Source organism: Cygnus atratus, chromosome 6 (assembly GCF_013377495.2).
Source record: "Cygnus atratus isolate AKBS03 ecotype Queensland, Australia chromosome 6, CAtr_DNAZoo_HiC_assembly, whole genome shotgun sequence".
Classification (NCBI taxonomy): domain Eukaryota; kingdom Metazoa; phylum Chordata; class Aves; order Anseriformes; family Anatidae; genus Cygnus; species Cygnus atratus.
Genome location: NC_066367.1, coordinates 22,538,530 through 22,566,363, shown reverse-complemented (window position 1 = coordinate 22,566,363; position 27,834 = coordinate 22,538,530). Strand labels below are relative to the sequence as shown.

The 27,834-nt window shown below is 37.0% G+C and overlaps 1 protein-coding gene across 1 annotated transcript; it reads right to left on the bottom strand.

Moving 5' to 3' along the window:
- Positions 1-27,834, bottom strand: IFIH1 (interferon induced with helicase C domain 1). Its single transcript, XM_035571182.2, has 16 exons — positions 26,171-27,834; positions 24,103-24,259; positions 21,981-22,157; positions 18,020-18,100; positions 14,399-14,619; positions 13,358-13,568; positions 10,596-10,813; positions 8,837-8,953; positions 8,226-8,349; positions 7,897-8,124; positions 5,994-6,250; positions 4,368-4,517; positions 3,313-3,474; positions 2,645-2,835; positions 1,023-1,116; positions 1-916 (listed from the first exon to the last, which is right to left on the bottom strand). Exons 1-16 carry the CDS (start codon positions 26,612-26,614, stop codon positions 734-736), a joined length of 3,015 nt encoding a protein of 1,004 aa, XP_035427075.1. The 5' UTR covers positions 26,615-27,834; the 3' UTR covers positions 1-733.

The window sequence follows — 27,834 nt, the reverse complement described above, 5'->3', positions numbered from 1 at the left end:
GGTAAAAGTTATTTATTACACTCATTTATTGAAAAAAACATACGTACCTCAATGGCTATAGCCAGTTTAACAATCCTATGAAGCTAACACACAGAAAGTCAATTGTCATTGTCCTTCTTGGACATTAAGATAATCAATTTAAAGTCAACTTAAGGGCTTGATTTTTTTGAAATTTCTTTTAATGGAAACTTAGTCTGTAAAAATGCCTGAGCTTACAGCTAAAGGTAAGAGAGAAAGGACTCTGTCATGAAAACACAGAAGCTACAGTAACTCAAAAATTACACTCATGTAATCTGTTCTCTTTACGTGGTTTCTTTTTTAAGACACTTTATCTTCATAAGGGTTGTAGCAGAAAGCAAAACAGAAAACAGTCACCACAGCAAGTGTCAGGATGACTGTCTTATGTTCTGTGCTTAAAGACAGGTCACCAAACACACTTTTGACAGTGTTGCCACCCCACATTGGACTATACTGAGAGGGGAATTTGTTCCATGGATACACATCACTGCAATGTATTTGGTCTTATTTGTCTTGGAGTGCCACTGCAAATCTGAGTGCATACAGCTGCCACGTGACTTTGTCCTTCTCCTCCCATGGGTCTTCTCCTCTTCAAGGCAGTGTCTTCATGCTCTGGAGCTTTCACTGTGTTTAGGATGCAGCACTCTCTATAACACTCTCTATAATCAGCAGTCAGAGAAGAGACGAAAAACACATTTATTTTCATTCTGAGTCCTCAGTCTTCATCACTTGAAGGACAATGAGCTGCATAGTCAAAACTGGGGAACCTGATGGGCAGTTCTACCCATTTCTTAAAAATTTCCTTTGTTGTTTTCTTGTCTTCAAAAACAACCACAAAATTTCTAATCTTTAGACAAGGCAGGTCAAGACCTCGGTGAACCATCATATTTCCCCAAGCCTGCAAGTATAAGGAAATCACGTTTCAGAAAAACAGACAATATCATTAGACGAAAGTAAAGACAGACACCAGCAACATAGAAGTATGAAAAGAAGTCTTTCCTCACTTGTCCGCAATCTTTACATATAATTTCCACATTTGTCTGGTAATCAGCATGTTTATCTTGCAGTGTCTTATTTTCTCTTGTATGGTAAAGATGTCTGAAAAACAGAAAGTGTGAGTCAGAATACATTGGTTATTGGCTACAAATAGCCTTAAATGCACAGTGACTACCATTGCTGAAATCAGATATGAAACCTAGAAGGCAGTAACCTCTCTGTTGTGCACATTCAGGAGCCAGAGAAAATGCAAGGTCCTATTTCATGCTCCTAAGTAATGTTGACATGTCACTATACTCCATGTTTTCTTTTGTAACATTTTAGGAGGTGCATCCTCCCTCATTAGCAGCAGCAGGCTTTCAGTTACAGAGTTACAGTATGGGATAGGTTTTTTTTGGTTTTTGTTTTTGTTTTTCTGAAGTGCCATTGAGCTGTCAAAGATGATATCTGAAAGTTAGAGGTTTTCTTTTTACTCCCTATAGTCCAACTTTACCCCTTCACAGCATCATTTCATTCTGACTCTCCAGAGATGCAGAATATATACACATTCTTATATCATTTAATTTAGGGAGTGCTTGATTTTGTGGGTTACTATCATTATATCAGCCTGTGCTGAGAGGTTATAATAATTATTACCTTATAGTTTCAATGATAACTGTACTTTGACTGATAGCATTATGTTGATGAGACAATTTCACAGTAGAAGCAGTCTAATGTTTAGGTCTGCAGCTAAATTTTCATTTTTTCAACATATGAGTATTAATTTCTCATTAACTCTTCAAAACTTCTTCATTAACTTTACAAATTATACCAGTGATGTGTCTCAATGAAAGGAGAACTTTGGAGGGCAGTAACTTGGTAGGATGGTGTCTGCCACATAACTGCAGCAGACTGATTTGCATGTACATGCATAACAAAGCATGACTGATTTGCAATGTACAATACCAATTACAAAGTTACTGTAGTAAATTGAAGTTGAATTAAAACATTTTCTTGGCCTCTTAATTTCTATTATGAGTGGGAAAAGAAAGTCACCTCTTTCAGCACTAAAAAGTTAAACACAGTTTAACAGAGGTAAATGTTTAACAAACTAGATGGCATGGTATCTCTTGCAATGAAGATAAGAAAGAGCAAGAACACTGGGAGAAATAAAGGAAGCGTGTGACCAGTATGGACATTCTCCGCAGGTAGAGTTGTCAATGCACAGGTAGTGGTTAATAAGTTGTTTATGAGTCACTGGTCATGGCTCATACTTTTATCCAGGGTCTGTTACTAGTGTAACAGTGTAAATGTGAGACTCTGCACTGGGTAACTGGTATTCAGCTTGGGTTGTTGTTTCGCTGTGGAATACACACCATGTTATATAACAAGTGACCTAGTTAATATTACCACAGGAATTATATCTTTTTCTGAAGTTTCACACCCTAGTCACCTTGAAATACGGGAAGAACCAACATTTCCTTCAAATTCATTAACTGTAAACTCAAGAGAATTTATGACTTGAAAATATTGGAAAAATATTTCTTTTTTATTTATTTTTTTTACTCACTGGGCCTATAAGGTTACAAGCCCTGCTGAAAAGAAAATTTGTTTCTGCTTGAAAAGGACAAAGTAGTTCATAAACACTTACTGGAAATCTTTTTTCACACTGACATGATGCATGTTTTCAATAACTTGTATATCTTCTCCTGAACATATCAGCTTATGGCAATTCTTGCATAGGAATGTTATTAGTGAAGGGTTTTTCTTATATGTCTTACGCTGATCTCTTTTTGCCTTCATTTGTTTTTCCATTATACTTTGCAACTGGAAGCTCTCAATCTAGAAACATAACAATTAGAGCACTGTAATATTCTAGTGGAATGACTGTAGCAGACTAATAAATCTCAACATTTATTTCCATAAATTCCAGAGCCTTACAAATAAAACTTATTCTGAAAGCTTAAAATTATACTTTCATAAAAAAATAACCTTTCTGCCTAATAAGGTGTGACTTCTAAAGGAAAAAAAGATACTGCGAAAAAGCAATTACCTTTCTCTTTATTTTACTAAGTTCACTAATAAAATTTTAGTCAATTTTCCCAACTTGTGTGTTTCTCCGCCTACCTACAGAAAACCAGACTTCTCCAAAGGCCCAGAAACATAGATTATAAAACAAATATTGGCAGAAGGATGCAAGGCCATATTAGATAATATTATTTTGTATTTTCCTCCCTTAAGTAGATTTCAAGTAGAAAGTACTCCTTACAGTATGCATCAGCCTTCTTCAAATGGAAAGTGTAGAACTGCAGTAGATACCTTATTTAAATATTCTTCCTGCGGCATCCTCTGGACACGCTGAATGGCCTTATACATCATTTTCTCACGGAAAATATTTACATCTTCACGTTCAACAGCTCCCGAGCCACTCGAAGCCACAAGTGCATAGGTGCTCTCATCAGCTCGAGCTCGACCACGGGCCTACAATTTGCAAAGAATATAACATAAGCAGCGTAAAGTTCCCTATAACACCAAGCAACACTTGTTCCTATTTTTGTAACGGAAGACATGTACAAGTCTTACTGCAGAGGGACCCCACAGAGCAATTTTTTTCACTTAGGCAGATAAAGAATCAGTATTAACAACATTCTCTTTCTGCATTAACATTAAAGATACCTGTGAGATAATATTCAGGAGATTTGTGATTAGCACAACATTTTGTGAAGCAGAAACTTTATTTTGTCACCAAAAAATAAGCATGCATTTAAAAATTTCAAATGTGCTTACAAATTAACTGATAACATGGACAAACTGGTATTATGATATGCAGTTATATTTTTTTTAGCTGTCAAGAGTACAAATGTCTTTATATTTACATATTGCTTTTATTATAGAAACTGGAGAGTTGTATACTTTTTTGTCTTTTTCCTTTAGGGAATGTGTGCATTGTCTAGTGTTTGTAAAGTGATAAATATATTGCTGGTTGATCATAGGCTGGAAAAATGTGTGGGGAGGTTGGAAGTAAGATAAAAGTCCATCTTCCGCCCATTACACAAGGACAGAAAGTCAATTTCAACCATGCCTCTGATCATACGAGAATACCTTTTCTATACCAGGCATAAGACAGCTTTCTGGTTGTGTAGAACTTTAAATGGATTTCACACTGCACCACATGGATGCAAATTTTATATAACATGCAATTCATATAGCAGGAGGCTGGTACCTGGAAATGAACTTTGTTGCAATAACATTTTCTCTTTTAGTCTGCAAATATTCAAAAAGTATTACCAAGGCCCAGGAATATGATTCACTGTTTGCATACTCTAAACAGAAAGCACTTTAATAAATAAGTTAGGTATGCAGTAAACTCTTACCTGCAACATAGCAATTTCATTGGTGACAAGGCCATAGCGAATAACAATGTTACACTCTTTGATGTCCAGGCCTTCTTCAGCTACAGTAGTAGCAATAAGTAAATTTACACTTCCACCTCGGAATTTATCAATGACTTCCCTTTGCTCATTCTGTAAATTTAAAAGTATCGGTATATTAACTTTTAGTATTAGTTTCTGACAGACGTTTCTTGTAATGAAGAGAATCAAGGAATTATAACCCAATCATTCCAGAGTGGAATGCCAAACTTCAGTCATTTCAACCACTGCATTTAACACCTTTCAAGATCACAAACAAGGAGTTCCTTCTGAATACACTATGCGTTCACACATTTGTGAGGGAGACGGGAGCAGACACCAATCTTTTAAATGTAACTGAACTTGGACCTTTTTAGCCGATAATTCCATTTCATAGACACTAGGAGTTTTGATAATACAATTCTTTGCTCTATAAAGTTATTTAAGTAGTTACGCAGACATTCTGGATATCTACTACTTCAGTATTTTCATCTTTAAGTATAGCCTTCAGTACTTCCAAGTCAAGTTCCCAAGTACTTAAATTTCCTCAAAAAAATGTATTTTGTTCATCTGCAGAGCACCAAAAAACACAGAGATGATGTACATAAACAATAAAGCATCCAAAACACGGAATTTTGAATTAGCTGGACATTTCAAACAAGGTTTAGCAGAGGGACAGAAGCTTCCTATATACTGTATTCAGTTTCAAAATATAGAGGCTATTGCTTTGTTTGTGCAATGTGGTACAGTGATTAAAGAACATTTTTTTTTTTCAGAAAACAAGCTTACTTTGTAGAGAACAATTCCTATATATTTTTTTGAAACTGAAAGGAACTGCAGTAAATAGACTCTGCCCAGCAATAAGTAACACCACTATTGTTTAAATGCTGAAGTGGCAACTTTACGGGATGTAAAAAGCAAAACAGAGTATTCAGTATACTGAAGCACTTTATTTTGAAAATATTAAATTTGAATGTATAAATAAATTGTCAGAGAGATGTTGTGTATGAGGTGAACACATTGATATGAGATGGATTGTTGAGTTATCAACCATGGAATTTTCATTGTGTGTTTTGGCAAATTCTCTTTCAATGACTGTGTCAGTGTGAAGCATGCATATAAACTGGAATAAATTGATTAAATGATGATATCAGGAAAAGACAGTCATCCTTAGCACTGTAATTCAGTTTATCTTTCAATTTGTCCAGTAAACTATAATTTGAATCAATGTTGTCTTAATACGTATGACCTTATTTAACTATCATACTTTCCTACTGCCATTTTGTTCACTTTTTTTCTTCCTATATCCCACTACAACTTGTGTCCCTTTTTGACTATATACTCCTCTAGGAAACTGTTTCCTGTTACTCTTGCTGTCATAGAATACAACCACCAATAAAAGTTGCATCTTGTGGAAATAAAATTAAAATACCGTTATTCACCTAAGCTACAGTTTATGATTGTAAGATGCTGGCAGATTTGAAAGCAGAACTCTGGGCTCCAAACTTCAGTCTTTTGTTCTAGTACTAAAACAAACTGTTTTCTCAAAATAAGTACAAGATTTTAACACCATATTGCATAGTTCTGTACCTGAGTCATGGGTTTAGTTTCACTGTTGTGTCCAGCTCCAATAAGATAATGAGCCTTAATCCCCACTTCTTCAAATTTTGGGTTATCCATAATCCACTGGAATAGAGCAAAAGCACTTTGCCGAGTCTTTGTGAAAATAATTCCTCTAGGTTCTTTAGTCTTTGTGAACTCCTCCATTAAAGTGTTTCGCAACTTTATCAGCTTCTCATTTTCATATTCTGGGTTTCTAGCCAACTCTTTTAGATGTTTCTTTTTTGCTTTAAAAATAGCAGATGTAAGTTAAAAAACAGTACTATGTGAAACAAAAGCTCTAGGAAAAAAAAAAAACAGAAAAACAAACAAACAAAAAAAAGCAAAGAGCAGCTTTCTATATAGAGGTTGAAAGGTTCAATGAATGACTCTCTTACACAGGCACCACTGACCAGGAAGGATTTCTCACACTTTTTTTTTTTTTTATTTAAATTTTGAATATTTAAAAAATTATGTCATGGACAGACGATCACAGAAAGACAACACTAACACTTTAAGAAAGGGATGGGGGAAGCTTGTCTGTTAAGATATTACAATCACTTTAATATCATCTTCCTGTGCAGGTTATCGTGTGAATAATCCACCTTGTCCAGTGCAGTGGTAGTCAGTTTATCCAGAACTAGTACACCTCATTTGCAGTGGCTTTCTGACTACAGTCTTATTCATATTTTAGAATGTAATCACACATATAAAGCTACATACTTATATAAAGCTACATATATCTACAAAGTAGATATATGTGACAAACACTTACAGTTTTCTCATGTATTTAGACCTACACTAAGAGCTGCAGTAACTTTACCTCCCAAAGAAAAACTCCAGTCTTAAAAGTTGGAAACAAATTCGATAGATTTCCTTCTACTACTCCTGGCACTATCAGTGGTAAAACTGGAACAGATTGGAGTATAATTTCCTTTTCGTTATCAGTTTCTCTGAACTTTATTTACATGTGGAAATGAAAGCACTCTAGAAAACTGAGTTTAATTTTTAATTAGTTTAACTTTTTTGTTCTCAGCAGCAGCTCAACGCTGAAATTCTAAGGTAGTGGGCACAAAGACAAGTATGGATGGTCAGTAAAAAACACAATGACATTACCTAATCTAATCTATTTGTCTAAAAGTTTTTTTTTAACATTTCCCAAATTTCTTAATGGTGGCATTCTAAATTTGTAGTTCATGAAGTTAGATTTTACTACAGTATGAATCCCGTTTTGTTTTGCACCACCCAGGAGCCAACCTGTCTAACTCTTTCTCATTGTGAAGGCAGCAAGGGGAAAAAAGAGGCAGAAAATATTATTGTGTGAAGTACTGCATTAATCCTAGTTCCAAGGCGAATAACCAGAAAAAAAGGCAACTACTTTTGGTGTCTGCAATTTAACCCACTGTTTAATTCTCCCAGTAGCTGCTCTTTACCTGGAACTTACTCAGGATCATCACTCCCATCTCTTAGTATGTAGTCAAATGCTGGTAGAGAGGTCTGGTTAAAAAAGGGACATTGCACATTACTTTGGTGTTCCATTTGCTCAACTTTTGGTCCCTCAGGAGTATCTAATGGAATATACATTCTGTCTGTCTGTCAGAATGTCCTCAGGGTCACTTCATTGGAGAACAGCAGAGAACAATTTTTACTTAGTATCAGAAAAAAGGAAGTGTCCTTAGGCCAAAACCAAAGAACATCTACTGCATGTTGGGACATGATCACACTGTGACATTGTTTAACGCACTCTGTACTTTATGAACTGAGACACCCAGCCACTGTCATAATAAACAACACAGCAATCTCTACAAAGTAATAATTAATGAGCCCATGTAAATTATACTATTAGGTTCTATGGATTTTAAATATTAAAAATCAGCATGTATTTCAAGCTTACCATGAAATAAATCTATTAGAAATTCATCTGTTTCATCCTGTTTTGATACTGCTGGTTCATCATCATCATCACTTCCTACTGTTTTCTTGCTTTTTTCCTCCTTATAAAAGTTATTTAGGTGATTGTATGCATCAACCATTCGGATAGTGTCATTAATTTGCAGAGCATCATTATATTTCTTCAAGTGTTCTGCACAGACACGTTCCTTGCGTTTTTCTTCTTTTGCAGCTAAAAGTCAACAAAACATACAAGAACATGTCTGTGTATGAAACAAAACAAAACAAGAAACAGACAAATTCAAAGTCAAGATATTTTCCCTATGCAGTTACCTTTTTTCTCTTCTCTAATCACCCACTGTTCATATGGCTGAGATCCAAACTCAGATTTTGGATAGAGCTTGCAATAGTTTTGAATATCTGTCATGATCTCAATAATTCTTTCTCTGAATGGATCCTAGAAAGAAATGGATTACTAAAGTAAGTAAGCATCTTCTAGCAAAAAACATTGGACTGAACTCTTCTGGCTAATACTACACTGAGTAACTTCTTAAAACCTAGAACTTCAAATTCAAAGCCGAGTAAGGTTGCTAAGAGTATTAACAGTTATGAAAATCAATAGCTCAGAACATTATAAAAATGAAACTGTAATTATAACATTTTTTTAGTATATATTATGTCACCCCAATAGAAACATGGTTCAGAAGGTCTTTTAACGAGATATCTGAAAAATATAAATGCAGTAAATGCAGATATGTAAAAATTTAGTTTCATTTAACTTTACTGACACTTTTCCATCCAGAGGAAGGCAGCAGATTCAGATTAGCACTATGGATCACAGTAAACCTATAGCAAAACAGCATTAACCAAAAGTTCTTGATACCATACAACATTCTTTCAAATGGAAATTAAACTTTAATACCGATTTGTTTGACAAAACATACCCTTCTTTGGTCATCTGCAATCACAGTCTTCTTAAATGGTTCCTTCACCTGATTTTTCAGTTGGGAGGCATGTTCTTCAACAGTCATGATTCTACGTGCATCAAGATTGGCACAGATCTGTAAGAAAATCAGGGGTTATTTATTTTAATGTTTAATGACTTATTTGACATAAAAACTGAATTAATGCAACATACTTTCTCCTTCAGATATTTTTTTTTACATAATTTTGTGTATTTTCTTCCCACAAAAATGGCATGCAGACAGTGTAAGTATGAAGGACCAATTCTTTGAAAAGTGTTTGAGAGAAGCTATGCAAGTTACTTTTTAGGCCAGAAGTGACTCTTGCACATGAAATGAGGCTGGCAGATTGGGGTGCAAAATAGGTACTTTGAAAAGGAAAATATACCATCAATATTTTGGAAGAGACAATTTTGGAGCACAAAACAAATAAATAAAAAGAATGGTGAAATTAAATAGAAGAAAATATATGTTACTGAGTAATTCTGAAAGTAAAAGGTTGTCGCAAGAGTAGAAAATAGTTTGAAATGATCTTTCTTGGAATTTTCTCCAACAGGAGAAAATTTCAATACTAACTGCACAACTGAAATGGACTTTTCTGCTTTTGATCTCTCCTGAGAAGATAATATGCACATTTCCGTCAGTGAGTATGAAGTAATAAGGGGAAACTTTAAATTTTTTATGAGCAGATGAAAAAAAAAAAAAAAGAAGTCTGGCGAGCAACCTTTATGATGTCTGCAACAGCAGTTATCTATTTGAGCTTGTGTATTTGGATTACATTTCTTCACATAGAAGAACCACCATCTTATCATTAAGATTTCACAGATAATGAAAAGGAATTCTCTGCTTTTTCCACTGCTAGGAAGTTTTTGTCTCAAAATACCTCATAATTGTATCTACTTCAATAGAGCATAACAACTTCTTGTAGGCCTCACATATTCATTTCACATTCTGTTTGTCACAAAATCACAGAATGGTTGAGGTTGGACGGGACCTCTGGAGATCACCTAGTCCAACCTCCCTGCTCAAGAAGTGTCCGCTATTCTTGTGCGAATCTTACTAAATAGAAGGTTTCACTGCAGTCCTGTGTTAAATTCTCCTTTTGTATCACTAATGTAAATCCATTGAATTTTAAGTAAAATAGTTTCTTTACAGTCACAGACGTTTTAAATACAGAATTTAACCAATTATCTCCAGTCAGGCATATATGCCACCACACGTACTACTCCCTTCTCAATCAGTAACTAACTGCTGTAAACACATTTGCTTGCTACTTGTATCTAACAGGTACATTGTTTAAATATTCAACTTCATTTTTCACTTTCCTGGATCCACATAGAAGCCCAGCTTAGTTGCTCTAGAAATACAGACATAAAATACTGTGATCTCTCTAGGACTTAAAATACACAGTAAATTCTAATCCAGCAATGTAAAGAGAAGATTTGTATTAATTAAAAAAAATCACTATTTTCTGGATTTCTTGTCTTTGATCTTGAGGTTCTTTTGTTTTCAAGTGAGGCAATCTTTTACTTCCCTATTTATGTAAGCGACCTTTATTTGTACACCAATGTTAATGTCCATTAATTTGTAGTGGGACAATTTACTGAATGGCTCTGAGCTGAATTTCCATATACAAAAGAAAAAAAAAAATCAGATGATATAATTGAAGCCTAACACTACAACGATTTACTTTAACAAGACACTATTCCTTTGGTGATTTGCAAATATAAGGGCTATTTACTTTTAGAATATGTTCTTCAGCTTTTGGGTTGGAATTTGCACCTCCTACTCCAGGTGAGGCTGTAAGTCCCAGAATCTGAGGCTGTGGAATCAATGGTTTGTTTTCTTTCGCCAGTTTTCTGTTCTTCATCTTCTCTTTTACGTAGCGTCGCATTATGTTGTTGTAGACGCCTTCCTTTTGAGTGTGATGACACTCATCAATAATGATGAGTGAAAAATCTTAAAAAAAAAAAAAAAGAATAATTATGATTAATTATGATTAATTTTCTTTCAAAGGTAGAATTGTGTGAATAAATCTTCGTACAGGTAAGCACAGTGCTGAAAAGATTCAGTTAGTTTGAGTCCTAATGCATTAGAAAATTTACAGAACTGGAGGAAAGGGTGGATGGGAGCTGTATATATTTAATGAACTTTGGAATTTTTGCTGTACTCCTGACATGTCACGTAGTTTTACTTTTCATATCATGTAGAAAGCTTTTCTGTTTTTGCAAAAACAATCTGATGGTATAAAGAATTTCACACACGTATTTTTAATAACCAGCATAGCAGATAATAACCACTGGTAGGAACATACTATAGTTCTACACTATGCTATCTTTTATAAACATATCCGTAAATGCACTGACAAACTACGTATCATTTGTCTATGTGAACATACGTTACATATTAGAAGCCTTTCAGACATTCTAGAAAGTCCTGTGCTGATCAAAATATGCTTCAATTTTATAGCAACACAGAGATTTTCCCCCTATTCCTGCCCAAATAAAAGACTTACATTACTCTATGGATGTGTCATCGGAAAAAACAAACAGATGGAGAGGGCACTACTGATCATTTCGCTTTTGTAGCTGAGGAAACTGATGAAGATTCAGACTATGATTTTGTGCTTTTTAGTTAGATCCTATTTATATGCAACAGGTAGAGCACTATACGATAAAGAAAATTTTTTTTCTTTGTTTTAAATCTTGCACAAACACAGAGAACATGTCATCTACCTGTTTACATATGCAGATACTGAAATATATTTTAAGGTTCTTATTTCAAAGACTCATGAACTCTGTTTCTCTAGCAGCAAAACTGGTTTATGGAGCTCCCACCCTTCCCCTAACTAGCCAGTAACTCTCTATGTTGAATTCCCTACAAAACTGTGGCAGTGACTGTAAAGCAGATCACTGAAATAATTTGGGTTAAACTCTTTTTTTAATTTAATGTTTAATCAGGCAATTTTAATGGCCTTGTTTACACATAAGTGAGCTCACATTGCTGCATCACTACAAATGATTTTTGTGTCAACCAGCAGCAAAAGTGGGAAACTAACAGAGAGTTAGAATAGTCTGAATGGGCCCTTCTGCTGGAGAAAATATGTAATATATTTTCAGGTCTTTGAAGAAGCTGAAGAAAGATGGAAAGTGAACAAGGGAAATTTTATTCAGATGCTAAACCAAAGAGTACCACTAAAAAAGCAAACTATTGCTCCACGTCACTGGGGAAATGTGACTGTTTTCACACAAGTGGTCTAGGAAGCTACTTTGGACTGGAGTTGTGTGGTTTCAAACCTAATTTTCTATTTATTTCTAATATTTCTACATTATATATATATAGATCATATGTTATAACTCCCTATGAATGAAACTTTGCAAGGTGTGAAACCTCATGACACAAGCTTGGGACCCAGCCCAATTCTAATTAGGTCAGGAGTTCCAGCAGAAGTGTTTAGGCACCTCTATATGGCATTCCCAAATGATTCAGATTTGGGAAGGTTTACTGACTTAGGTGAGGTGTAAAGGACATAAATACAACAAAATCTCTAGTACTCTACCTAAGATAACGAAAAGATATTCTGAAGGAGGGGTTATAATACTGGGATACTCAAGTGGCTTTGTAGGAGTTGGTTTGGATCAAGCAACTACTCCAATTAGCACTAGGCACTGACAGACACCATGTTTCCCTGTTGTCTCTGTAACACTCAGACAAATTCTTCTTTTACCTTAATTCCCTTATTTTGAACATTGTAGCTCTCCCCTCAGCTACATCCTGTCCCATCTAGAATAGAGTTGACTGCATGCAGTTAGAGGGAGAAGTCAACTTTCACAGAGGAGGATCACTGCAGCCCAAATCCTGGAGCTGAAGTCATGTTTTGTTCCATCCCTGGCAGATAATACAATTTCCTTTCTGATCTCCCAATAGTATCTCCCACTTTAGACTTCTGGGCAAACAATTTCACTCATCTCATCTTCTACTTTTTGTGCTCTTCAACTTCCTTTATCTGTTGTAGAAGACCATTATGGCTGCCTATCTGTATGTAGTTAGAAGCAATCCTAACTCCATATGTTAGAAAAATGGTAAAATTTTAAAGAATACAACTTTTATAACAGATTGGCTTCTATCCCATGCTTCATTGTATTTCTTAAACTACTTACTGCATTTGAGTTTTTAATATTTTTTCTACTTCTATTCATGGCTTCTATGTGATATAATTCAATGTTCTACTGAGCTTGGAAGCTGAAATCAGTATAGCTGTATTCGCACAAGGTCGTGCTTGAGCTACATAAAATGGGATGCACAACAAGTGAACTGCAAAAGTCTAACTTGGCTTCAAAAAATTGCAAGCACATTAACATGTGGTTTTGACTCTCAGAGTACAGCTTGCATTTATAAAAACAGTCAAATGAACTACATTAACTCCTGAGTTTAGCACATTTTTAATCTGCAGTTTTCCAGAACTTTTGACCTTCTGTAAAAATTTCAGAATGAAAATCTTGCCTGATAAGTGGACACCTTCTTCATCTTCTTCAGTTGCATTTAACAGTGAATTCTCAAGAATCTGTGCTGTACTGATGATTACATCATATCTTCTGACAACTTCAGGAAATGAGATTTTCAGCTGAGAATCACCACTTAAACCAATAACCTGATACCAACGTTTCAGGAATGGATTAAACTCTTTTCGTAAATGCTGTTCCACTAATGGTACCTGAAAAAAAGTTTCCAAATAATTTACACTGGAACATACATAGGATTATAAATACATACCTATTTGCCAGAGATGTTGTTAGGTGAATATACACTCTGTGCAAAACATACTTTTTTTTAAAAAGTAAACAAACCCTTATTCACTACACAATAGGACTTAAAAAAAAAAGGAAAAGCAAACACAAAATCCACAAAGCAATCCCTCTCTTGCAACTGTTCCTAAGAAAAACTTTTTGCCCCAAGAACATTGGCTTAACTGCGTCTTAGAAAGAACAAACAATGAATGCTCTGGCTCTTTGACTAAGCTCATAGCATACTAACAATTTTATTCTCATATGGATATCTTTTAATCTTCCAATACAATTCTTAAATGTATTTACACACTTTAATATTACAATAGAAAAACTTTAGCTTAGATTATATGCTCTGAATTTAACTGTAAAAATTGCAGTTCTTATCAGAAAATCTGACGGAACATTACCTAACTAGTTTGAGACTCCTTAGGTGGCCTTCATTACCAGATCCAAACACAGAATGTGAAAAATATATTTTTTAAATGTTATTTCATTTTTATTAATCCTAACAAGAAATAACACTTTTTCCAATAATGTAGTTATTTGGCTACATGCAAATTCTCACATGTGCTGCATTAAATTAAAATCACTCATGTTTTCAGCAATATAATGGAGATGACAGTCTAGAGCTGTGTGCCTTTAAACATAGGTACATCTGGAGAAGCTGAGAAATGTATTTACATTCATTTTACAAGTTCTTTACTAACAGTGCATGAGGTTTGCAAAATACTATTTTTTTCTAAATGTACCAACATACCTTATTAACGAGTACTATAACTTTTCCAGGCTCTGATGCTCTTTTTTTCTTATCCAAGTGATCTTTGGTAATGTAAACAGCCACTCTGGTTTTACCACTGCCTGTAGGGAGACATATTATAATATTCTCCCCATTCAGTGCTGGCTTTGCAACTTCCATCTGGTAATCTCTCAGGATCAGATCTGGTTCAGGTGAAGCTCTGCTCTCCATTTCATCTTCATCTAAGGGTGCAAAGAAATATAAATATCAAAAAGGAATCATTTATCAGAATATCGAACAAGTGACAAATGGTAAACATAAATTTATTATGAGATACATCTTCTGAATAAAGAGAAACATGGCGCATTAGCATAGGAAATGCTGTTCTGTGGACCTGTGCTTATATCCAGTTGCCTAACAGGGTAGGTGGAATAAGCCACAATATGTCTTCATTCATCCATGTTAATATGATTATTATTATGTATGAATTCAAATGATACAATTCAGTAGCACTGAAAACAACAAAAGTTGTGTTCAGAACTGTTGTATGCGTAATCTAGCCAATCTTATGTGATGCTCTCTTTCATCGGTACTGAGATTTATTTGCTTGCATGTGAGCTACCTTTTTAAATACTTCCCAGAGGAAGAAAAAAAAGAAAAAGATTGAGATAGAAAAAGAAAAAGAGATAGGGACTACTTAAAAATAGATGAAGGGAGTTATAAAGTATAAAGATCAAATAGATAAGAAAATTCAATTGACCGTACAAGACAAAGCTAGCTGCAGAATGTTACCACCTATTCAATGCAGATTGCACTGCCTCCAGACTGACTCGTACACAATGCAATCTGAGCTGTTCACTAAAAGCCCATGTGCATTTGCCACCTAAAGGCCAAAACCTTCCATCTATCATATAAAATGCAATGGCAAAGAGTTCATATCTATTCCTCACAGATAAAACAAACAACATTCAAAAGTTAAAAGGGATGTCACAATTTCAGGCAGTGAGAAAAGCATATCAGCTCTCTGAGTTTATACATATTTAGGAAGTCAGAAATTATCTATATGAATGTAAGAAGTATTTACTTTAGTGGAGTTCTGCGCTTTTTTTTTTCTATAGATATGCTTATTTATCCTGAACTATTAATTATCCTGAACTTGTACTGTTGTCGGTAAATAAGAGGCAGAAATCCTACGAGACTAAAAATGAGGAAAAAAACCCTCTAGTTTTATTTCCTGATGATATTAAATGAAGAATCATGGGGCTTTTATTATCACTGATACATCATACGCAAAATAAGTGTATTTTTTCTAGTAGACCTTATTCCATTAAATAAAATTAAACTAACAAAAAGTAATGAAGCTTGATAAAATACTGCTGATGGAAACACCCAAATACCATTCCTAAGTGTTTTTTGCTTGTTTTGCCTTTTAGCGTGAGTGCAGTACTATCTGGAACACAGTGAAATTTACACCAGAGAGTACTTGCTGTTACTTATCTGACTTCTACTACTCTCTTTTGAGGAAGAACACTGTTTGCTTTCTGGTTGACTAAATCCAATAGTTCAATCATATTGAAACTAGCACTTTATCACCCATCTGTTTAGTTAAATTTCAGTATCTTAACATCCTCAACTAACCATCCATGCCTAAAAAATATTTAACTTAGCTCTCTCCTAGCTTCCTCGGCTCCTGGTAAGATAAAGGTTAATACAGGAATCTTTTCAAAGGATATGATTCCATTAAAGAATTTTCATCATGCACAGTAAAACATGCACAGGGAGGTTGTCTGCCTTCATACAAGGCTCATAAACTGCTGCTCTGTGCTAAAAGAAACATGATAATTGTTCTTCTATTATCCTAATTCCAACATTTTTCTTAAATGTAAAGTGATCCTTGCATTGAAAAGGGCAACTAAATCCACAGGATTCTTTGTTTTAAAATCAAACTTCTATCAGTGCATTAAGATCTACCCAGACATCTCATACAACAGCCTTACTGCAAAAATTCAAATTATAAAGTCCAAAAATATCACCAAGTCCATCTGTATCTCCACTATTTTTCTCATATTTGCTCTGAGTTTAAGCATGAATATTTTTAAAAACTTTTCAACTGTTTTTAAAGCTCAAGTGTAAATAGAACATGTAATAAATAACAAGTAAAAAAAATCTGTTCTGCATTCTTCACATAACTGTAGTGATTTATTTTTTTCTGCTGGACTACTGGACATAGCCAATGCTCAACTAAATGTGAGATTTTTCAGGAATCTTAAAGGCTCAGGCCATATATTTATATATGTGCTACCACACACCAGTAGCCTGTATCAGCCTGGCCAACGGATATAGTGTGTCTGCTTACAAAATGGAGAAGTTTCTGTGCCCTGACATTTCATGTGACACAGTGAGGAAAAAATCCAGTGTGACTGATGAGTCACCTCAGCTGATGCAGAAGTGCAAAGTATATTCCTCAGAGAATAAAATAAAAGTATATTCTTCATAGAATAAAATCCTATCTGTAGGGTAGCAATTTAGATTTGAGGGGTAGCAATTTAGATTTGAGATATCCTGAATCTTCTGTGTACTTGTAAAATACATGATTTTTAGTATTAAAAGAGGTTGAAACTATTTTAAAGCATTTTCAGTAAACAGTTTGTAGGCTTATGACATATAACAACTGCATTGACTTTACTGACCTAATACTAGTTTCTTTAGGCAGAGCTGGCTTGTAAGGTAACCCAGATTTTACTTTGTCCTTGCACAAGATATAGGCACAGAACAAACTATACACAGGCTAGTTTCTAGAAGTCAACTGATTCTTGAATTCAGTGTAGGGCAAACATTAACTGTTCACCACAGAAGATAGATGCAAATTCGTTCTGCCTGAGGTTAAAAAATAAATAAATAAAATTGGGATGTCTTTTACAACAGCGGTGTTTAATTGATTTCAGAGTTTATACATAGCAAGTTCACATCTGTCTGAAAAGTGTTATCTAAACACAATCTAATATTTAGTTTAATGCTATACTTCATTTAGAACTTGCAAGTATTCTTACATGTGAGATTTGCAAAGGTCTTCAGATATTAATCTCCATTGATTAGGTTACTTTTACAAACAGTGCTATTAAATTATTCCGGTCCAAAGTAGATCCTCATTATGGTTCTGCAAGTACCCAGGAAATGTTTCTCCTCAACTTTTGATGCCTCTAAAACCTGTCCAATTCAATTCCTCTTACCTCCCCAGTACAGGAGCCAGACACAATTTAGCTTCATCGTTAGAGCAAAAGAAGCACATACATGTGGCAGTGTTATGAGTATCTGTACAGATAACTTCACTGGATGACTTCCAGAAGTTCATTCCAGTCTGTGTGATTGTATTCTGCATCACTGACCATTTGTATGATGGCAATGTTTCGAGACCTATTCAGAGGATCCCAGTAAATCAGCTCCTTTGGGGCTTGGAGTTAAGTCCAGACCCATAAAAATGGCATCTGTTTACCAACAAAATAAGAGGAAGTTTGGTACGTAAATACTGTTGCTGGAGTTCACAGTAAATGTTTGCCATTGATTTTTGATTTAGCCTAGTCATAGAGGGCTTACCCTCCAGAGTTTATTTTGCAGTTACTAAATAAGAGAAGGGAAACATACCTGAATCACTGGTTGTACTGCTCTGTCCCAGGTTTTCATTCATGTTACTGACACTTCTATCTTCTGTAGCGGCATCTGATTCTAAGTGAAAAACAGAAACAAATGTAGTATAGTACTCTTGCTATACAAATATAAATAGCCAGTGTATCATTTACTCTCTCCCTTAGTTGTCAAAATGGGCTAGACAAATGTCTGGCAGGGATGGCTGAAGAATAATTTCCTTTCCTATGGAAGAAAAGATGGAGTGAGAGATAAAAATTCAAAATACAGCAGAGGTAAGGCAATGGGGTTCATAATTTAGTGTAGTCAGGCATCTATTTTCTGTTTGCTTGGAAGTAAGGGTCCACACAGGACCACATGAATGATCACCTCTAGTCCTATGTTCCTTTTCAGAAGGGAATGAAGAGAAAAAAAGAAAGAAAAACATGTTGGACAACTGGACACACAGTAAATCTTCCAAACTGATTGCAAGTAAAAGCAGAGACCGACAATTCTGTTACACCCAATAGAAAACTTGGACACTGGTACAGAAAGCTGGCAAGTATCCTGTAGATATTCCAATGTTAAGATCCCCCTCTGCTGGGCAATCAATATATTGCACTGATATTTATTTATTTATTTATTTATTTTTCAGTCACAAGTGTAATTTATATAGATTTTCCAAAACTCGGTAATTTTAACATTTGAAGAGATACACAGAGTTCTTCCAGACAAAATCTTCTGCAAACAGACTCATCCTGCACTGTTTGTCAGCTTGCCTGCAGCACTCTGCAACTGAGCTCATAGTGTCCATAAGAAAACAGTGAGAATAACAACAGTGACCTACACTTAATTAGCTCATAGAACTTGCGTTCTATCAAATTTTTTTCAGTTTTTCCATATCTATTTTACTTATTGTCCCCAACAAATAATTGGTACAGCAAAACAGATGCTGTAAGAGATTAGAACTAAATGGAAAGTCTTAGATCATTACTCCTAAAATACATTACAAAACCTTGGTAAGTGAGGTAGAAGTTTCACCTAGTCTGCATTCAGTAAAAATGCAAAGCTTTGACATCCCTTTTATGCAAGCTTTGGTCTCCTTGAAAGGTGAATGACTAAGTGAAACTAAACAGCTATTTCATGAAACGAGCATAAAATCTACGACTGAAATGAAGCTACCTTAGCCACCTTAGGAGTCCAGTATCTGGTTGTCTTATTTTTCAGTTTACCTGACATAACCATGAAAGGTGAGGCGAACATCTGTCTTGCTGTCCTCAGTTTTCTTCTTTTATTGCTAACAAACTTCAGAATCTAATTCAACTATGAATCTCCACCACACTTTAAGCACATAAATTAAAAGTCTAGTTTCCCAGAAATCAACGTAATCAAAATAAAGGCACTTAAAAAAAATACATATCCACAGCAGGAGCCTGATTTAAATAAATACTCCCTACTATTATTATATAATAGCATGTATTTAATATCACATAAAAGACAGTATTGCCCTGAAAATAGAAGAAAACATCACCAGTTATAAACCATGTCCAAAGACCTCTGACAAAATATTTAGTAGCTTTAGTAGGAATTCAGTTTTTGAAAATGACATTGCTATTGCTCATCTTCACTTTCTAGTAATCCATGTGATTAGGAAAGAAAAGACTGAATTATGGTCTCCCTTCAAAAATGACCTACTGGAAGATGTATATGTAACAGAGAATATGTATTCACAAAGTATTTTATACTCAGTTATATGAGTTACAATCTGCAGCATGCATTACAAAATCATCTCGTAACAGAAAACATCAGTGGTAAAATGAAATGTAGAATACCCATCTTCCAAATTAAAGTTGAATAGCATAATATTCTCCTTTTTTGATTGTAATAATCTTCTTGAATTATTTTAAAAGAAAAAAAAAAGTAAGCCTTTCCAAAACAATGAAGATAAAAGGGCTGATATTCTAACAGCTGTCACTGTCACTTTATGTCACTTTGCACTAACAAGTACAAAGACAATGGAATGCAATGAAGAACATAGAAATGTGCAATATTAATTTTTTTAAAAAGTCCTTCTTTCCTGTCATGTGCTATGTTGTCACAGAAAAAGTTTCAAACAGTGGAAAATATCAATGAAGTACCAAAATATAAACAAGTTAGTAAAACTGGTCCTACTTTCAAATTAATTGTCGGTTTTTCCACTTTGAAGCATTAAGGGGCACACTTTGTAAGACATTACTGAAACTTCCACTTAAAAAAATCAATCAAGTGGTTATCACCTTATAGTAACCACAAGTAAGTCAGATTTTCACGGAACGTTCATTGTGAACTGGAACCAACAGGGGGCAAACCACTCTTGAAATCATGGCTTTGCGCATAATGATAAGGATGGAAACAAAGCACATTGGCTTCTTTTCAATCTGTATTTTTCCCACAATATAATTATTCGTTCCAATCTACTTCATTTTATTAAACAGATCTTGAAAAACACAGCTGCTATTTATTTAAAGTGTTTTCTATACAGGTAAGAGAAACCTTAATTCAAGTGCTCCAATTCTGACCTTGCAAACTTAGTGCTTTTGTGTTGTATTTTGTGCATGCAGTTTCTTATCTGTGTTTTTGTACAGGCAGTTTTCTTTCTAGTTTTCTCTCAGGCTAAATTGTTTATTTCTACTCTACCTTTATGACCCTATGGCTCTGTACTTGGTCTGGCTGGGATGGAGCTTCTTTCCAACATACTTTCTTCTCCTCCTCTTCATCTGAGGAGGAGTGAGAGTGGTTGTAGTAGAGTTTAGCTGCCCAGCAAGGTAAAACCACCACAGGCTCTCTTACCTTCTCCCTGACTCACTCTGTTTTATCTACTGCAATAAAAGGGTCAGGGGAGACTTTAGATCCAATGCAAAATGCAGGAATATCAAGTGATTCAAAAACGATTCTTCCTCCTTGAAATTTGTCCTCAATATATGGAGGAATGGTGGGAGTGTACTGCAAAACTAACAACACCTGACATATCAAAGTGCAAATTAGCTGGGTTCCTAGCCTACATGGAAGTAGAATCTGGGGTCCAGTTGTACTTTTACCTGCCTGGTCTAAAAATAGTCAGGCAAGATCAGGCTAACAGCAGTGAAAACCCATCCAGAGCAAGGCTACAATTAAGAGCCTAACTCGCCCTGAAACGACCCTAGCTAAGAGTAAGGATAACTCAGTCGGATCCATTCTGAATCATCATTAAATATTTGGCACGTCTGTTTTATAAGGCAAAATTATGTTCTAATGCAGGAAAACCAAGCTGATATTTCTGCTGCAGTCAATAATCCACTAATCGCTATAAATCATTGTAATATGCTGTTAAGATCACGTTAAATGAAAAATAAGCTACTACTGTTACACACTGAAAGGCCGCAGTTTTCAGAGCCAAATTTTTCTTGACATATTCACGTTTGATGAAAAAAAGAGCAACCTTAGTTGTCTTACTCCTTTGGCTGAGTAAGCCCACTAAAATCATTTCAGGCAGGATTTATCTCAATTGTAACTATTGTTTGAGCTGCATCTGAACTTGTAACAGATACAAATGGTTCCTTAATCATACAGCATATGTTTGAATCATCAGCTCCTGGCTATATCTGGGAACTGCTGCTGGTAGTTGCTATTGCTCATGATCAACTCCATAGGCACATTTTAAAAAGTGGATCCATATGAACAACACGCCACAACAATTTCTTGGCAATGTCCTTCTAAGCCGTTCTGCACTGTGCTAGCAAATAGGTTTCTGAACTAGCTTGGTGTAGTTACTTTAGGTGAAGCTTTTTCATACCTTTCTGATTAATTAGTTCAAATATGACAACATTCTTGTTTGAGAGCAACTCCTTTGAAGTGAATTGAGTAAATTTAAAGATCTGTCCCCTAAGTTGGTACTGCAGTTAACTGATAGGAAGATACTAAAGTTGAACTGGTACCAGAACAAAATACCAATTAGTGGACGTACCCAAAACTACAGAATTCTTTTCAACAGATGTTTCCAATACACCATTTTCACTGACAGAACCACTATCCAGATTTTCTTGCTGTTTCAAGTCCTCCACTACAGTATGTCCTGGTTGGCTTGCAGCTTCTGTTTCTTTGTTTGTACTGTTCTTCACCCCGTTTTCTTTATTCTCTTTTCCTATAAAGTAAAAAAAAGAAATAACATGGCACTATAAAAAAACATATATTCTTTTACTGTGTAGCACAGAAAACAAAGAACTAGTCTCTATTCATCGTGCTTGTCACATCAGCACACCAGCATGACATACGGTCTTGACAAACAGTAGTTTAGAATTTTGATGTTTTCATAAATATTAATTAATGAAGTTGTTGGTCATAAATCTCTTCTGAATTCCATAAGTTTTGTAAGGTCACAAATGGATGTACCTTAAAACAAGACTTCAAAACCTTCCCATAAAACAGAAAACCTGAGAGAACTTTCCCCAAATGTCTTCCTGCCTTACATTTCTTTGTCTTATTCCAAACACAGAAATGATTTCTCTTTGACTTCATAGAATCACAGAATATTCTGAGTTGGAAGGGACTCACAAGGATCATTGAGTCCAACTCTTAGCTCTACACAGGACCACCCAAAAATCAGACCATGTGTCTGAGAGCGTTGTCCAAATGCTTCTTGAACTCTGGCAGGCTTGGTGCTGTGACCACTGCCCTGGGGAGCCTGTCCCAGTGTCCAACAACCCTCTGGGTGAAGAACCTTTCCCTAATACCCAGCCTGACCCACCCCGTCCCAGCTCCATGTCATTCCCTCAGGTCCTGTCACTGTCCCCAGAGAGCAAAGCTCAGCGCCTGCCCCTCCACTCCCGCTCCCCTCATGAGGGAGCTGCAGGCCACCATGAGGCCTCCCCTCAGCCTGCTCTGCTCTGGGCTGAACAAACCAAGGGACCTCAGCCGCTCCTCATATGTCTTGCCCTTTAGACCCTTCACCATCTTGTAGCCCTCCTTTTAGTAATTAGTGCATGTACTATGCATTTATTACTTTTTTACCTGGTAGCAAAGTAATGAAGACAAGAATTTAAGCCTGACAAACGTGTAACAGAAAATGAAACTTAGGACCACAGTAGTTGCTGATCTATTCCCACCATCTGACTCACCCAGAACCATCTTCAGGCTCTAGCCTGCAAACTGAAACATTCATCCACCTTTGAACTGCATGCTCAAATATGGTAGCCGCTTATCAGTGTATGGCAAAGGTTGATTCCTGTCCTCAAATGGAAGAGGCACCTTCATGCCTCTCATCCCAATCTTTAACGCATAGTCCCACACGCAGAAACTAAAACCACAGCGATATAGTTCTGGTGAGCTCCTCAAGCAAGAAGGCTGAAGCTGTTAAATGCGAAACCTGTTAAAAACTTTATTCTCAAATATCTTATAAAACCTATGCTGACTGCAATATAAAATTGGGGGTTGGGGTCTCCTTCTTTTTTCCGTATTTTAGCATGTAGGGTGATAATTTTACAATATCATAATTGCTGTACAGGAATAAAAAGTGGTAACTAAAAACCTATACCTCTTTTACTTTCATTTCTGTAAATAATGTTTACTAGTTTACTCTATTACTTACAGTAAATGTTATGCAATATATCTTGAGACCTATCAATGTGTTATCCCCAAGGAGATATACTGAAGTCTACTTTAAAATACCAAATGTATTTGTAAACCATGCCATAAAAGAAACATTAATCTTTGTGGTGAAGGAGAAATCTGGAAAAATCTTGTTTTATTTGTTCAAAATAATCTTCTGACTATTTATTATGAATGATTATACAAATATCACATTGAAAACCAATGGGTTACAAAAGGTAAGTATTCAATTTAATTACAATTTTGGTCATACTGTTGTAAGTTTGATATTGCTTAATAAAGATTTCTAGTGTTTAAGAATCTATCAGGTTAGCTGTTAAATACCTTCATTCTGAAATCCTCAGACAACTGAAAGCATTTGTCTCAGTATAACAGTGAAATCAATATGGCTGGAACCCTGCATTGTTTCCAAAGTAACAACTCAAAAAGAGATGTTAAAAAAAAAAACAACCAACATTATTATGGTGAAATAAGATGATTACCTCCTGTATTTCCGCTTAAATCATCTGCAAGGTCTTCATGTTGTGTTTGACGCAGAGCAACCAAAAAAGGAGAGAACCAATCCTTTTTCTGCACTATTCTACTCAACAGCTCCCTTGCACCATCTCTGTTCCCACGAGTGTCAGCAACAGCATTAATCTGGTGAAAATAAAATAAAATTAAAAAAAACCACCTTGAGACAGAATTTTGAAACAGTTTAGGGAAGTTAGCAGGAATAGTATATGTACAAAAGTATTTCCCTGTCATCACTAAAACATAGAAACAAAAATATATGGTGGGCCTGACAATAATTTTACTCACCAGCAGAGATTTACTGCATTTTTGTCCAACATCATATAGTTTCTGGTAGTATGTATAAAACAAGAGATCTGAGATTTGAGAGACTGGTGGTACTGGAAATGATTATAATAATAACCATTATATAATCATTTTTATTATGGAACAATAATTGGTGTTCACATTGGTTTAGGAACTAACCATCCTTGCTTAAGGAGAAGTAATGCCCTACAGCATACCAGAGCTCACACTTCATCTATGGCATGACCTCATATTTAGAATGGAACATTTCCCTTCTTAAACACTGGCTTCAAGTTCTCAATTCTCACTTAAAAATACGATACAATAATACAGTGCAATAAAATAATACAAGATACAATAGCCTGTTGAAAGTGACTACTGCCCTCAAAGAAGCTATAGAAAAGTGTTCCAAGGCTGTCATAAGCAAAAGTGGGCAGGTGTTCACAAGAAAGAAAAGCATTGTTTCAAAAGTACTGCTGCTTGAGACAGGCGTTCAGTCTTCAAGGGCAATTTCCTCAAGGCTCAAGAATCATCCATCCTGATATGCGAGAAAATGGGTAGGCATAGCAGCCGGCTCAAGTTTGGCCAAACAGGGTGAAAGCCCCCTGACTGAGGCTGAATACAAAAAGAAGGTGTGTGGGCAGTGGGAGGAGGGAAGAGTTAAACAAAGAGGAATATAGCAGGACCATCCTGCGATGTCATTCATTAAGAAAGCCTAGGCCCTGTCAGAGCTGAAACTGGCAAGGGTCTGAAGGGTAATGACTTAAGCAGAAATACAAGCAGCATAAAGATGACCACGGAACATGTGCACCCATTAAGGAATGGAGACAATAGCCTCCTAAAAGATAGATACCATGCCATGATAGATTACCATGCTTGGCTCCCCAGCTCTTGGGGTGCAGCTAGCCCTTGCTGCTCCCCGACAGTCACCAATCAGATGAAATTACATACATGACTCTCATTTAACTGACGTGAGCATTAAAGTACCTAAACAGTTGATGCAAAATTTAGGGTGCAAGTATGACGTAATTCCACCATTAGTTTGTGATCTTTTGTCTTATTCCTGTGCCAAATATATATATATATATATTTCTTCTTCTAATACTGTTTCAGGATATCTACTTTTTTTCTTTTTTGGTTCCAAGTAAGTTTCACACTAGTCCAGGCAAGCCATTCTTGGCCCAATGGAGAAAACACTGGCAAATGTTTTCGTCAAAGCCATTACCCTTCACTTGCTCTTTCTTGTCAGACTGGTATTTCTGCTCAGCTTCATAGTCTGCTGTTGGCTGTGATATTCCTTAGTGAACCTAAGGCAGAAAATAAAGGTGAGGGGAGGTCTTGTTTTACTTCAAATGTTCTCTAGAACTTTATAGGCCAGCACAACTTTCTGGTATGGTTCATGGGCCAAAAGACACTTACTGATCTTCTGAGCCTGGTATCTGTCAAAATGGTAAGTCACAGTAAAGTTGGCCAGACTACTTCCACTTACATACTGATCTATTCTAAATCTCTGCTCAAGGTATTTACTGTCTGCCCCTGGTTGTTAGCTGGCATCCCATGTGCTAGCCAACCTGTAAGTGTTCAACAGTTTACCTGGAGCACCACCTGTCTTTTCCCCCAGGTTTGGGTACCACCCTTTGGCTTTCTGCACTCACACAAGGCCACTTCTTGCTGTGGTGCCCCACAGCTCCTGGGGGTGACCAGTGTCTGTGGGACTGCCTGGTGCCCAGCCTGAGAGGATGGGCCACTTACCCGTTCCAGGTCCTCCTCCTGGAAAATGTCCATCTGCAGGCACATCTCGGCCACCTGCCTGGTCTGCATCCTATCCACCAGGGTGGCGTGGAGCAGCTGCACCAAGTGCACACAGAGGTCGTGGTCAGCCTCCTCGGTGGGTGAGGGCAGCTGGCTGGGGTTCACGTAGCGGGCAGCCAGGTCACAGCCACCTCTCTCCAGCGCCTGCAAGAACTCGGGGAACCAACCTTGGCCACGGGGGCCGCGCTCCATAGCGCGCAGCAGTTCCTCGGCCCCCTCCACCTCGCCCCGCTGTTCCGCCGCCACCCGCACCTTCTCCTTCTCCTCCCGGCTCAGCGAGGGCAGCCAGTCCAGCACCGGCACCACCCGGATGCACTGCTTCAGCCGCGGCCTGAAGCAGGAGATCATGTAGAGGAAGCACTCGTCTCGGCACTCTGCCGACATGGTCGCGCTGGCGGTGCCCGGGACCGGGGCCGGGGTCGGGGTCGGGGGATACTACAGGGGCGGCCGGGGAGCGCCGCAGCCGGGGTCCGCCGGCAGCCCGCCCGCAGGTCGCCGCCCCGTAAGCCGGCTCCTTTCGAGCCCTTTCGGTTTCGTTTGCGGGCGGCTGCCGAGTGCGGCTGTCCAGCCCCTGGAGGGACGGGCACGGGGAAGTGTCGCTCCCAAAGGCTTGGAAGGAAACTTTGAACGGGCACCGTGGGTTTAAAGGCAGAACTTTCGCTTTCCAGACGGGGGTTTCTAGTGCTGCTCGCTGGGGTGCCAATGATTTGTGCAGCTGTGCCTTTCCAGGCTCACACTACTAGTGTGGAGGAACTAGACGCTGAAGAGGTGGGGACCCCAGGTGATTGGAGTGGTCTGCCTTCACTCGCAGGATTAGTCCCTCTGCACACTTCAGACCCGATTATATCTCCTTAAGCTTGTAAATGACACTTCACATTACAAAACCCATGTATCTGATCTTATTCTGTCTCTGGGTCTTAGTCTTTCAGGCTGAACCTAAAACCTAAACACCAGAACTGGATGAGCTCCTGCAGGCACTATGGGTGCAGCCCAGCAGAACACGTTTGGCTGCCTGCTTCTCGTGCCCCACCCAGTAGTAATTTGTTGCTGTGAACTGTATCCTACTCAAATGAAGGCATTTAATTTGTGATCTAAATTCTGCCAGTGCCCCCAACCAGGCAAAATTAGAGGTTTGGGGTATCTTTTCACTGATTATTATTTATTTATTTATACATTGGTACAAGCAATAGGTATTCCAGACTTTGGGAATCTTTGCCCTATAGGTCTGATTCAAAGCAAAATGGTGCCTGTAATTACTTCACATTGATTTTGATGCTCTCTCAAGTATCCAGTGATACTGCAGAACATGTTCAGTTAGACGTGTTCCAGAGATTCAGGTTGGAAAAGACCTCTAAGATCATCAAGTCCAACCTTTAGCCTAGTACTAAAGTCCACCACTAAACCATGCTACTAAATTCTACATCTACATGTTTCTTGAATACCTCCAGGGATGGTGACTCAACCACTTCCCTGGGCAGCCTGTTCCAATGCCGCACAACCTTTTCAGTAAAGAAATTTCTCCTAATATCTGACATAAAACCTCCCTGGCGCAACTTGAGGTCATTTCCCCTCATCACTTGGTGTATGGGAGAAGAGCCCGATCC

Excerpts from the sequence above, each read along its gene's own strand:
- IFIH1 (XM_035571182.2), bottom strand. The coding sequence starts at position 26,614 with ATGTCGGCAGAGTGCCGAGACGAGTGCTTCCTCTACATGATCTCCTGC. Across the intron at positions 14,620-18,019 it reads CAGTACAACCAGTGATTCAG|ATGAAGATGAAATGGAGAGC; the intron begins GTATGTTTCCCT and ends TTGCACCCTTAG. Across the intron at positions 8,125-8,225 it reads GATTAGAGAAGAGAAAAAAG|CTGCAAAAGAAGAAAAACGC; the intron begins GTAACTGCATAG and ends GTTGACTTTTAG.